The sequence below is a fragment of the Sorex araneus genome, chromosome 1 (genome assembly GCF_027595985.1).
Source record: "Sorex araneus isolate mSorAra2 chromosome 1, mSorAra2.pri, whole genome shotgun sequence".
Taxonomy (NCBI): Eukaryota; Metazoa; Chordata; class Mammalia; order Eulipotyphla; family Soricidae; genus Sorex; species Sorex araneus.
Window position 1 is genome coordinate 435,579,917 of NC_073302.1, and position 14,582 is coordinate 435,594,498.

At 42.3% G+C, this 14,582-nt stretch overlaps 1 protein-coding gene across 11 annotated transcripts in view; it reads right to left on the reverse strand.

Annotated features, from left to right (window-relative positions):
- Positions 1 to 14,582, reverse strand: part of DGKI (diacylglycerol kinase iota) — a 482,969-nt gene that overhangs the window by 258,273 nt on the left and 210,114 nt on the right. For all 11 annotated transcript variants that reach the window (XM_055142753.1, XM_055142758.1, XM_055142729.1 and 8 more), the window contains 3 exons: positions 14,008 to 14,082; positions 11,759 to 11,815; positions 1,744 to 1,809 (listed from right to left, as the gene is read on the reverse strand). In XM_055142753.1, the coding sequence (XP_054998728.1) occupies positions 1,744 to 1,809; positions 11,759 to 11,815; positions 14,008 to 14,082 (198 nt within the window). The remainder of the gene's footprint in view (positions 1 to 1,743; positions 1,810 to 11,758; positions 11,816 to 14,007; positions 14,083 to 14,582) is intronic.

Below are 14,582 nucleotides of genomic sequence, written 5' to 3' on the forward strand. Positions count from 1 at the left end.
ATAGATAGATAGATAGATAGATAGATAGATAGATATGGAGAGAGATGGAGAGAGAGAGAAGGCCCTATGAAGAATCAAAGGCCCCACACATCAGCAATGCTTCTCGGTAACAGTGGTCCAGAATATCCTCTCCAATCTAAAGCACAAATTGTTGCCCTCACAGTTGTGACCATAAGAATGAAGCACAAGACTTTCTAGGCCTCTGTGTTCTGGAGGCAGTACAACACACACTGAGGAAACATTCTTAAAAGCCCCAGGCTAGCAGTTTCCATCTTACTTAGACTCTATAACCCCTTTCATTATTCATCTAGCATCTCAACTGTGCTCATGAAATGTTTTTAATCATCCTGTAATTTTTTGCAGTACAAATAAAAGATATTAATTATACTTCCTTTGCATGTGTATAATTTAAACATTGTACCATAAGTTCATTTTAAATAAGTATATAACACTAATTACAATAAAGAGTAGTTCTGTATTTCTTCCATCTAATTTATGCTATATACAGTTTAACTGGTTTAAATGAATTACATATGAAATAACACCGGATTTATAGACAAAACTAGTTATCAAAAATGCAGAACTGAAATTTAAGCATGTGCTGTATTAAAAATGGCTTTCAAGATTTAGAGATTTAGGATTTTGCATTTCGAAATGTGTGTTTATTTTTATAACTTCTACATATGTTTCCAAATGAAGGTAATTAAAAGATAGGTTTTAAATTGTGATTTACATGCACATTTCCACAATTAGTGTACTGCTGGGTTTGAAATTTTGGTTCCCTCAAAAACAAAAGTTCAGATTAGCCATGATCATGACTATAATTTTTCTTCCCTATTGGTTTTTTAAAATACAAGAACAACTTGGTGTTGAATGAAATTTGATTGAAAGAACATAAATTGTAGATTTAGTCAAGATCAATCAGTAAGAGAAAGAACAAACACACATCTAACTTGAAGCACAGACTGAATAGCTTCACATTAAGCAACGTGGCTAGAACTATCCCAATGCTTCTCTGAATCCACTTTCTGTATCTGTCTGCCCATGGTAAAAGTTGTTTTTTATGGGTTGTATCTACACCATAATCTGTCATCTTTGGGGTCAGGCAACTGGATATTGGAGGTCATTAGTTGAGAGACTAATTCCCCTGGGTGGTAGGTCATGTTGGGCTGGTGGGGTCTGGTGCTTAATGATGCGAACTCCTGGTAAAGGTTCTCTCTCCATCCCTTTGCCTCTGCAAAGTTGGCTTGGCCAAAGTTTTCTACTGTTAACAGCCTCAGATTGTTTCACCTGGTGTTTTTCATCTTCAACTCTGCTCCAATAATTTGGTCATTATTCTCACGGCCAATATATCAACTAAACCAGTGGTGCTCAAATACCCATTGATTTTCTGCTGCTGACATTATACTGCTGAAGAAGTATAGTGGGCCAGTGGTCCTCTGGAGGGACTTTTAACAAAATCCTGAGTGTTCCTTTTAAACAACTGTGCAGTTCAATGTCAAAATGTATCCATTTCTCCTAACGCATGCTGCTTCCTCATATAAGACTCAGTGTCTTGCAGTGACTTCTAGAATCACTCATGCCCTCTCTTCGGAGAGAGAATCTGGTGAAACAAGGCCTTTAGAATCGAAAGCAATATACTGAGCATTGAATCCAGGTGATTAAATCGGTCTCAACTACCTCAGGTGCTCGCAAAGGCGCAAGGAGCCTTCTCGAATGGCTGCAGACTGCCGTGCCCCTTACCTTACCACACTGCTTACATTTTCCCTCCTGCCGACGCCTGTGCACCCAGTGATGACGCACAAAGTTCTGTGGGAAAACAAAGTAAATGAATATGTTTGTATTTGCAAAGTCCAAGGTTAGCACTGTTAAGACATTAGGAGTATAGAGATTTTCTGTAAATCATTATCTAAACCTGTACTGACACAAAACCCAACATGCATTGATACGATTTGCTTAACAATCAACATGAATCCACTTAGAAGAAGGCAGCTACCCCTCCATCCCACCCCTCCATCCTCGGCGATTTTTCTTCTTTGCAGAAACCCAAGCCTTCTATCCTTCCTCTGGGTCTTCCTAATCGCAAGGGCCAACTCAGAATGCTGGGACTCAACTTTCTTCCTAGAAAAACCAGGTGCAGATGCGTGAAACTTTGTCAGGGGACCAAGGGCTAGGAGGGTCCTGAGGCAGGTAACAGAAATAGTTCCAGGGAAGTGAAAAATGGAGGAGAGAAGCAGAAGTCGCTATTCCCAGTGTAATGTTCTATAACAGCTGCTATATCCTAAGCATTTTGGCTGTGAAGAATGGAAGGAAATGAATTTCTCAAAAAGAATTTGATCTGCTGATTCAGGATATAGATGGAGATGAAATGTTGAAAGGAAGAGATGACCCGGATAAGAGACATGTGGGCATATCAGTGAAGTGAGATTTTTGCAGTGATGTTGCATTAAACAATCCTTCAGTACACTGAACTAGGTCAGTTTGGATGTCTATTGTTTTAGAGGTTACACTCGGTCATGCTCAAGGATTCTTCCTGACTCTACACTAAGGGATCTATCCTAGCAGGACTCATGGGAGAGAGAATCTCTTCCTATCTTTTTTTTTTTTGCTTTTTGGGTCACACCTGGCGATGCTCAGGGGTTACTCCTGGCTCTGCACTCAGGAATTACCCCTGGCAGTGCTCAGGGGACCTTATGGGATGCTGGGAATTGAACCCGGGTCGGCCTCAGGCAAGGCAAACGCCCTACCTGCTGTGCTATTGCTCCAGCCCCTCTTCCTATCTTGAGCCATAAAAACCACAACAAGAAAGCTTTTCCCACAAATTAGCACTCACATCTTGAATAAAATCAAGGGGAAATTTATTTTTGCTCCTCAAGCATACACGTGCAGCTAAACCCTAGTAACTCAATGCAGCTCTAAGACCAATGCTACAATACTTCAGAATGCCCTTTGCCTTTTCCTGAGAAAGTACCTATCATCAGAATAAATATATTATCACCAAATCACAACCTATGCTTTTCCTTTCAAAGGCCCTTTAGTGCAAACTTAGGCATTCAACAAAGACTTATGAAATGTCTGCTATCTGCCAGACGCTGATTTAAATGCATAGGTAAATAAAATGCGTCCATCTGATTTGGGGTTGGGGGGGAGGGATGGAAGGTCGTATTAGGGTGTGAAATTCAAAGCGACAAGAATCCCTCAAACAAGCATCAATTCTGGAATTGATAGAATCTATTTCTTCACCTGTTGTCAAACTTGTTGAAATTAAAACAAAACAAGGATCCTACAGGATCCATGGCTGCTCTTAAGACAAAAACAAGCTGTGAAGGAGCGGAATGATCCCACTAATGATTCTAACTTTTGTCTTGCTTTTCCCACTGTGACATTTCAACAAAACGGGACAAAATTCTTACCTTTCCTTTTTTTGTGTGTTTGCCTTTGTTTGGGGGCCACACCTAGCAGTGCTCGGGACTTAGTCCTGACTTTGTTCTCAGGGCTCACTCCTGGTGGGGCTCAGGGGACCATGTGGGACGCCTGGGTGGGCCACATGTAAGGCAAGTGCCCTGCCCACTTTACTATCTCTCCTGCCCACTTACCTATTCTTCACGAAGAAACTTACAATAGCCAACCAACATTTGCTGAGAACTGCATATCATGTGCTTTTTAAATGTTTTACCTGTAATGGAGGGATGAAGTGATAGCACAGCAGGTAGGGCGTTTGCCTTGCACACAGCCAACCCAGGTTTGATTCCTCCACCCCTCTCAGAGAGCTCGGGAAGCTACCTGTGGCGTATTCAATATGCCAAAAACAGTAACAACAAGTGTCTCACAATGGAGACATTACTGGTGCCCACTCGAGCAAATCGATGAACAATGGGACAACAGTGCTACAGTGCTACCTGTAAGCATTCTGTTCATTTCCATGAGAAATTTTGGAAGTGGAGATACTATACAGTTAACATATACCAGTGAAGTCCTATGAGTTGCTAAACATATTGAACTCTCTATCTTGGCTAACAAAACAACAATTAGTGTCTTTAATTCCTGTTTCCTCCTTGTCATTTTGCCTTTCCTCCCCAATGCCCCCCCTTCATAATATTGGAGACCATTTCCATCTCTTCACAATCAAGCAACCAGAATGCCAATTCTGTACCAATGCTCTCTCTTAAAAAAACAAATAAACATGGGGCTGGAGTGATAGCACAGTGGGTAGGGTGTTTGCCTTGCACACGACTGACCCGGGTTCAATTCCCAGCATCCCATATGGTCCCCTGAGTACCTCCAGGAGTAATTCCTGAGTGCAGAGCCAGGAGTAACCCCTGTGCCTTGCTAGGTATGATCCAAAACACCAAAAAAAAAAAAACTCCAAAAAACAAATAAACAAATAAACTACATGACTCAAGCACTGCCAACAGGGTTTCTCCAGCAAAAAAGACTGGAATGGGCCCAACTGTTTGTGGTTGTCTGGGAAGACTTGAATATGGGCAATTCTGGGTCCTGTGGTTGGCTCTGGTTCTCAGGAAAATGATAGCAGTTCCAGGAACCCGTGCCATTATCAGTATCCATGCTATCAGCGAGTTGTAAAAACTGTACTGAGGACAGAAATCCTAGCCCCTCCACCTTCCCACTTCACACGTGATGCGAGGCTCACCCTCAGCAGGTATGCTCACATGAGAAGAAATTTAACCCACTGCCTACTTCAGAATGAGCACTGGGAATACTGGAGCCAGCTGCCAATTATATTCCACCCCGACTCACGCTGTGGAGGGCACATTATCAGAAAGTTTTTGAACTACCATTATAGTCTTCTTTTCTTTTTTTTTCTTTTTGGGTCACACACAGCATTGCACAGGGTTTACTCCTGGCTCATGCATTCAGGAATCACTCCTGGCGGCGCTCATGGGACCATACGGGATGCTGGGAATAGAACCCGAGTTGGCCGCATGCAAGGCAAACACCCTGCCCACTGTGCTATCGCTCCAGCCCCTATAGTCTTCTTTTCTTTCTAACAAATTAACCAAGGGATATAACAGTCACTTCAAAAGTGAAGGAAGGACCAAGGAATGCAACCCCGGGGAGTCTGGCCAGCTCTACTGGCCGCTGGTCTACTCCTCTCTGCATCAAGAGCAAGATTCAGATCCTTCAGTAGTTTCCCAGAGTCAGCCAGTGAGGAAATACTGAATACATAAAAGTGTTGCAGAGTACTGTAAGAGACAGAATCATCTAGCACAGTTGCAATTTGTTGAGCAGAAACTGAAGGAGAATGAACAATAATACCACTGATGGGAAGAAAGATTCTCTCCCTTTTGAGATTAGATATCACCTAGTGACTTTCAATTACAGGAGGAAAATGTTGAAGGAATTTTGTGCAATTAACTATGTGAAATCATGGTTGGCTCATGAGGTTATTGAGCTAGTGACAGCTCTGATCAAAATATTAAGCCAACAATTCCCTCAAATCAATACTTATTTATCAATTATATTATTGACTTGGAAATCATTTGTGTTTCAACATACAATGTTTAGCAAGCAGATGTAGACTACAGTGTCATTTACTGAGGGAATAAAAGAGAATGTTTCAAAGTTGCTTATTTAAAGGGTGTTGTAGATGACCCTGTGAGTTGTTACGTATTTTCAACACATTATAGGTACACATGCAACAGGTATGTGTACGTGGGTTGAGAACTCAACATGAGAAACGACTTGGTGCCAGAACTGCACAGGAGGAAGAGGGCAGCGTGGAACGCCTTCAAGAGTGTCAAAGAAGTGGTTAAGAGGACAAAGGACCTCCGACTCCAGGCACATCTTTTCGATTCCACCGTTCTTCCTGCACTAATATATGCCTCAGAGACCTGGGCCCTACGCAAACAGGATGAGAACGCGATCCGGATATTTCAAAGAGGAATCGAAAGAGCTATGCTAGGAGTATCATGTCTCACTCAAGTGAGAGAAGGAATCCAGAGTTCCAACTTCCATAGACGGTCAAGAATCAGGGATGCTGTCTCGTTTGCCTAGGCATCAAAAATCAGATAGGCCGGACATGTAATGCGATTCACAGATGACTGCTGGACTAGAGCTGTTACCGACTGGATTCCAGGGGACGTCATAAGACTGCCTGGCCGCCCACCAACAAAATGGTCAGACTTCTTTGTCAAAACCATGAATGAACGGTTTGAGGCTCTTCCTATTCCTGGAGCGAGCAGATATCATTGGGCTACACTAGCACGCAACAGGGACAAATGGAGACGTTGCTAGCACCCACTCGAGCAAATCGAAGATCAACGGGAAGACAAGTGATACAAGTGATACAAGGTCATACTTTCTGGGAGGACTGGAGCAATAGCACAGCCGGTAGGGTGTTTGCCTTGCATTCGGCTGACCCGGGTTCGATTCCTCCATCCCTCTTGGAGAGCCCGGCAAGCTACTGAGAGTATCCCACCCACACAGCAGAAGCTGGCAAGCTCCCCCTGGCGTATTTGATATGCCAAAAACAGTAGCAACAAGTCTCACAATGGAGACATTACCCGCTCTAGCAAATCGATGAACAACTGGATGACAGTGATACAGTGATACTTTCTGGGAAACAGGGAGGGAGCTAATGAAATTAAGGCTCAGATAAGGGGACTGAAAACAAATGCCATGTTAGAGAAAATGCTGTGTAACTGCTTCTCATTGGTAGCTCAGTGTTTTGAGATAATGCAGGTCTTCTTGGGCTAATTTATGTTGATCCAATAGCCGCTTAAGCATCATTTAAACGAAGTAAACATCCAGTAAATGTGTGTTGGATAACACTCTCAATCTAGTTTCTTTTATATTCATATAATTAAATTATGCACTATTTTGAAAAAAATCATGGGTTGTCTTAATTAAAAAAAAACAAAGCTTATTGAATTACTACTTTTTTCTAATCACTATCCCCTAAGCACTTTAGTGTTTCACACTATTTCCTTTGGTGGTATGGGGGAGGGGGAAGGTACTTGGGGGGAAATACCTGAAGATGTTCAGGGCTTACTCCTTGCTCTACATTGAGGAAACATTCCTGGAGGCGCTTGGGGGATCTTGTGTGATGCCTGAGTTGGCCCAGGTTGGCCATGCGGAAGGCAAGATCCTAGCTGCTGTACTATCTCTCCAGCCCCTCTCACATTTCCTTTTGACTATTATTCCTCTCCTCTAAATTACTGAACTAAAACTAGACTCAGGGGCCTTATAATGCAAATGTAAGTGTTGATATACTGCTGTTAATCAAAAAGCTTCTTACACGATAACTTTTTTCATTGTTCATCAATAATCTCTGAATTATTTATATCCTACTTTTAAGTACTGGAAAAGAAAGGGCTATTACTTACGGACATTGACATCTCAGAGACGACATATTTCAGGATTGATACTTCAATAGCGAAAATATATAATTAGAATATGTAGCAATTTTAATACATAAGAATTGCCATATTTTTAAACAATGAGTTAACCTCAAAATGCCAAGTACTACAAAAGATCAAGTTTTTGTCTAAGTTGACATAACCTAGGGTATGTCAATCAACATTCATTTAACACCTTCTATGAATCAGGCACTTTACAAACTGGGGTGTGCAAGAATTAGCGAGGCCAACTCTGGATGGCCTGTTCTAGGGGACATTTACCACCAAGAAGAAAATCAGCAAAAGGTTGCAATGAACCCATATTTACTGAATTCTAAAGTACCTACATTTTTGTTCACATTAAGTAAACTACCTGAGATCTTTGAATTAAGAATCTCAAAAACAGTCTGTATTAAGTTTTTCCTTTTAGTTGTCATTTTAGATCCCTTAAACACTTTGGGAGGTGTGCACCCCTTTATAATGAATACAATGAAGAAAGATGCATCGTAGATATAGAGACAAGAAAGCATTTCAAGAGTGAAATGTTGAGTACTTTGAGTTCATATGAGAGACCAAATAAGAAAAGAAAAATATGAATTTAGCAACTCATAAGGGAGACGTGGTAAGAAGAAAGCAACTTATCAGTGGCTGGAAAGATATCAGATCAGAACAAGCTAAAATAACTAGGGAGCAGCATCCTGGAAATAAAGTGTAGAGGCAACATTTTCTAGATGTTTAACAGTAAAAGTGAAAGCAAGAATCAGAGCACCAGTTAAGACCAGTTGATGGTTAAAGGATATTTTCCTTTGTTCCAAGACAGGAGTTATTAGAGCATGTTCGTGCTGATGGAAATAATCTAGAAGGAGCTGGGAATGCTGAAATGGAGGAAAAGAAGTGATACAGCGCGTGAAAACCAACCAACGAAACAAAAATTCTCGCATGTGAAAACTGCACTTGCAATTACAATTATTCAGAGAGAGAGAGAGAGAGAGAGAGAAATAGACAGAGAGGGGGTAAATTAAGGAGCAGGGAGCTAAAAGTTGGTCTACAAATGCCCCAGATGGATAGGAATCCATAAATCCCATCTTAAAAATACACTACTTTTTTAGTGTTCTAAATGAATTTCTCCTTCATTTGAGTTATCTCTGAGTAATCATTCTGGCAACTCTTACAGCACACTCAATGAATTTGAGAATACCCACAACACTATCATTTCACTTTGACATTGCTCATCCCATATTTAATGTATAACATCCCTATTGCTGCTATGAGGGACAAGCAGAGTGAAAGAGAACAGCTGATATGGTAAAACCTGCTTCCTCTCCCCGTAGCCTCCACTCCCAACCTATTCTCTTTTCATGCTGTCTTCCAATCTCCTGTATTAGTCATTAACAATGACATCAGTCTTTTGCAGTCTTCTTGTCTGTCACTGTTGTCAAAAATGCCAGCATAGTGACATGAGACAGAATGCATGTCTCCGTCTCTTATATCTTACTCCTGTTCTACCCACACATTTATCTTCATTGCTTTACCTACAACTGAGACATTCTAATGATCCCGAATGTCTTACCTCCAGCTTCATCTCCTTCAGAAGCGCCATACTCTTAGACACAATCAGCTTTTTGCACAACTCTAATTGGAAGGCCTGCAAACACCCCAAACTAAACTCATTACCTACCCACCTGATCCTCAACTCAAGTCATTTTCCAATATTTAATCAGTTTTCCATGAGAGATATTTTATTCACCAGGAGTTCCTCTGTCTTTACATCCAAAAGTCAATAACTGCTATAACCTAGGAATCTTGTTTCCATTATAGAGTAGCCTTGTGCATATTTCCCGAGTAAAACTGATGATTTGGGTGACCTGAAGTTCTGCACATTGAAAAATGTATATTCCAGTTTTTATTTTATACACCTGTAGCACAGCGGATAGGGCATTTTCCTTGCATTCAGCCGACCTGGGTTCAATTCCTCTGCCCCTCAGAGAGCCCAGCAAGCTACCGAGAGTATCTCGGTTGCACGGCAGAGCCTGGCAAGTTACCCGTGGAGTATTCGATATGCCAAAAACAGTAATAACAAGTCTCACAATGGAGACGTTACTGGTGCCCGCTCGAGCAAATCAATGAGCAACGGGATGACAGTGACAGTGACAGTGGCAAATTCATACCTGCTAAATTTTCCTCCATCTCCAGAATCACTGAGTCTGGATCACCACCACTATCTCCTGCCTCTACTACTAGAATGATTTCTTAAACTTTCTCCATGCTTGAAATATTGATACTCTTAAAATACTTGATGCTGCCTCCATGCTGAAGACAAAATATACATATATGTATATGTATATGTATATGTATATGTATATGTATATGTATATGTATATGTATATATATCCTGCTTAAGATGCTGTGTCCCATCACTGGTGTGAGAAAACACTCAGCTTCTAGCCTGCTGTACAAGGACCGTTATGGTTCGGCCCCGGGCATCTCTTGGCTCTCCGTTTCCCTTTCATCACCTTCTCTCACGTTTGTGCTCGTGTGCAGGTATCCTCCCCTTCGGAAAACCTTCACTCACCTCCTAACGAGTCAGCCTCCTCCACTAAAACACACATCCTTGTATCTCAGCTGGCGGCACCCTCTTCTAAGAGACCCTTCTCTGACATCCTTGCCCTCTGCCGTATCGGTTAATACACAGAGCTACATTTGAGGGTCGCACCAGCAGGGAAGGCGTCCAAAGGGGTAACATTCTATGCTTACAATTCAGAACACTCTCACTGGGAATGCCAATGGAACCGGGGGTGGGTGGGGGAGAAGCATGCAGACTCCACGTAAGTGCAGCACAGTTTCTCACCCAGACAGCGCCACACAGGGGTAACAGCCAGGCAGCCCCAAAGAAGATGGGGTCTGTTAAACGATAGGCTTTCGTTTTGCTGCCCAGGGAGTACAATCGTGAGCCTGGAGCTCATGTTACTTGGGACCACAGAGGAAAGAGGAGAACATCTGCCGACTGACACCCCTGTCTTCTCTAACTTTCCCCCTGGTGAGCTCTGTCTCTGCTAAATGGCAGTGCAAGTGTCCTGCCGTTCACTGCTGTCACCAACGTAGTAATGACTTCGCTTCAGTATCGTTTTCTAGATATTGGTGTCTTTTCCACCAGATTGGAAGACCAAAGACTGGGCCATCATGCAAGCCCATCTTATTATTTATTTACTATGCAGATGAAATTGTTGCAATTTAGAGAGTTTAGGTGAAATGTCCCAAATCAGAAAGCATCAAGTTGATTCTGATAGCAGAAAGTCTAATTCCAAGTGTTTATAGAAATATCCCATGACAACGTTGTGCCCGAAATAGTTTCCACCAGTTCAGAATTGAAAAATTAAGATAAATGCACTAAAAAACAAATATATATGTATATATATGTATATATACATATATATGTATATATGTATGTATACATATATATGTATGTACATATATATGTACATGTATATCATCATTATCATCATCCCGTTGATCGTCTAATTTCTTGAGCAGTCTCAGTAATATCTCCATTCATCCTAGCCCTGAGATTTTAGAAGCCTCACTTTACTCGTCCTTCCCAATGATGCCACATCGGAGGCTCTTTTAGGGTCAGGGGAATGAGACCCAGCATTGTTACTGGTTTTGGCATATGAATACACCATGGGGAGTGTGTGAGGCTCTCCCACGTGGGCAGGAAACTCTCAGTAGCTTGCCAGGTTCTCCCAGAGGGAGAAGTAGGCTATAAGATGTTTCGGGGCCATAAAGCAGCCTCGCACTTCCGGGAGCTTGATTTTAAGTCTCTGGATGTTGGCCGTTAGTGAGATTATACAGCGCCGGGGGCAGTCCCTGGGTAATGGAAAATGGGAAATCTGGGCGGAAGAGGCCCAGTCCCAATCCGAGCAGGCTTGGAAGTCTCAGCCCCGGTATATATATATGATATATATATATATATCATACATGTTTTACCTCTTCAATTCTATTACCACCTTCTCCCCACATTCTCTGGTTTTGTCGGTAAGTCTCTTATACTCTGTACACATGTTGAAGCCATATGGAGGTAATATTAATTATATTTACTGACATACTATTAAAAACTGATGTCAGTGGAAGAAGACAGACTATTTTTTAATTTTGGTTAATATCCTCTATCCCTCTCAGAGAGCCAGACAAGCTACTGAGAGGATCCCGCCCGCACGGCAGAGTCTGGCAAGCTCCCTGTGACGTATTCGATACACCAAAAACAGTAACAACAAGTCTCACAATGGAGATGTTACTGGTGCCCGCTTGAGCAAACCAATGAACAGCGGGATCAATAGATATGAATCCAATGAATCCAAGGGAAACCCTAGGCCATATGGGAACTAGAATTCTAAAATACTCACTTCTCTTGGTGATCTTGAGCCCCCTTCTCGAAATGTTGGTTTACATCTGAAATTAATCTATGATTTAAAAGAAAAGCATATTATTAAAAATAAGCTTCACAGTTGGTTGAATATCTGGGAAAATAATTAGTCAACAGTGATAAGTTATGAACTTTAAAGCAACGCCTCGCCCCCAAAATGAGGAACATAGTTTAATGCTACTTTTAAGTCTTTGAAAGTCATTGAACTGCTCTCCCAAGATTCCAAGTGACTCCACCATCTTCAATTCATGATCTAAATTTCACTGATGAAACCAAAGTGTCTCTGAACAATAAAACTCTTGTACCCACCAATTTGAGAAGCTGAGATAACAGAGTCAAAGGAAAACTATGTAGCAGCTGGAATCACCCAGCTGGGTTTCAGATGTCATAAGCAGAATGGGGCAGAGGGATAGTCCAAGCACTGAGCACGTGCTCCGAATGGAGAACACCAAGGTTTGATCCCCAGCACGCAGGGCTCGAGCCCTGAGCACAAAGCAAAGAGTAACCCTGGGCAAAGCCAGATGTGGCCCAAACAGCAGCAGCAACAAAAGTAGAGAATAGAAACTTGAGAAGTTTGTGATATGATGATAACAATTCGCATGCACATATTATTCCTAATGGAAGAATTCAGCGCTCTCTTTTAGACGGCTCAATAAAATTTTATCTTTTTTAGTTGCTGAAAAAAGGCCAAAAAAAAAAAGAGTGAAAACCACAGATAAGATGAACAGGATTGGTAAAGTGAGAAATAATATAAACACCACTAGTAGTCATTTCCATGGAATATCACTTGGCCGGATTCCATGGGACGTCAAAAAAATGCCTGGCCGCGCACCTACGAGATGGTCAGACTTCTTCGTCAAGACCCTGAATGAACAGTTTGAGGCTCTTCGTGTTCCTGAGCAAGCAGACACCATTGAGCTACACTAGCATGTGACAGGGATGAATGGGGACGTTACTGGCGCCCGCTCTAGCAAATCAAAAAGTGATACAAGTGATCACTTGACAACAATTAGTAACTGGTGTTGTGGCCAGCTGAATGTCACAGGGAACTAGAATGTTTCATCGTGTTTACCCCGGCTGGTCCAGAGGACAGATAAGCATCAGGACTCACAGCAGAGAAGGGGGAAAGAAAGGGGGAGGGGCAAAGAAAATAAGGTTAAAACTCAAAAATATAAAAGTCAGGGGAAAGATGGCTAGAGGACAACAGGCCGCCCTCTGCCCCTGAAGTCCATCCTTCCTCCCAAAGGACAGACGAGTCAGGGGCTCTGCAGGACCCCTTCTGGAGACCTGACAGCTGCGCGGTTGGCTGCAGGCCTCACGCCCCTGCAGTGCTGCAGCTGGATCTCTGCTCAGAGCAACCAGCCAGCACGGGCAGGCCTGGCCCTCTCGCCCGCAGCCCCTGGGGGAGGGAGTAAACCCGCGGGTCAGCCATATCCATGCAGTGATTTTTAATTTTTAATTTTTATTTATGTATTTATTTTTGCTTTTTGGGTCACACCTGGCGATGCTCAGGGGTTACTCCTGGCTCTGCACTCAGGAATTACCCCTACGATGCTCAGGGGACCATATGGGATGCTAGGAATCGAACCAGGTTGGCCGCGTGCAAGGCAAACGCCCTACCCACTGTGCTATCACTCCAGCCCCCCATGCAGTGATTTTTAAAGAGTGTGTGGAATTTTCTTTCTTCAAGAAAAAAAACTTCTGGTGGAAAGCCCTCTGGGTGAAAAGTAATCCCTGACAAAGTCTCTAGGAAGAAAATGAGTGCATGGCAGGCTTTCCCCCTCAAACCTTACCGTTCCACTTCCTAGAGTCAAAAAAAAAAAGAGGCTATTCCAGCAAGCAACAGAGTGGACTGATTTAATGTCTTTCCACTGTTAATCCTGTAATAATGTTGGACTTATATGTATTTTAAAGGGAACTGTTTTCTTTTTTAAAAAAAAACAACATTTTTTTAATTTAGGGACCATGATTTACAAAGCTGTTAATAACAGTTTCAGGCATACAATGTTCCAACTCCAAACCCATCACCAGTATGAGCGTCCCTCTGCCAGTGTTCATGTTTCCCCTCCTTCCCATCTCCACCTCTGTATCTAGCTAATTTTTTTTTCATTATTATTTCACTCTTGTAGCACTGTTTGCGGAACATTCCAAAATAGAAACAGACTCGGCGTTTTTCCAAGTCACAAAAGTTGCAATGAAGAAAACGGGCAGCAGGTGGTACTGTCTCACCTTTTCCAGCTGTTCGATGCAGGCGGTGTGGACGACAATTTTACAGACGGCGCACTTCCTCCGGAGAGCGGATTTCTGCAAGATTCCATTGAAAAGACAAGAAGACAAGAAGAAATGTTAACAGCCCGTTCCGAAGAATTCCCTGAGAGTATGCGTAAGTGAAGCAAACACCGCAGCTGCTTCTTTTGCTGCACATACTTCAAATTTTACCTGAAACAGTCATCCTAAACCTCTTAAACAGATACACTTCCTTGCCTGCCCTTCAACCCCCCCCCACGTAGCTCCATTAGTCCATGCTTCAATGGGATCTTGACTTTTCTCTTCCAAATGCAATAATTATAATAGCTGCTGTGTAATGAAGCATGAACCCAGCTCTTCTATTTTTTTTTTTCCAAATTTCATAACTTGACAATGTAGGTGCAATTTCCTTCCTTCTTTTGTCCTGTTTAAGGAGGCAGACCACAGGTCCCAGAGTCGTACTTGGGTCGGAAATCAAACCAAGACAATCTCCCTGTTGCCAAAGAATCTTTGTAGCAAAATGCCAGTCTTTAGGATTCCTAGCTTGAGTACAAATC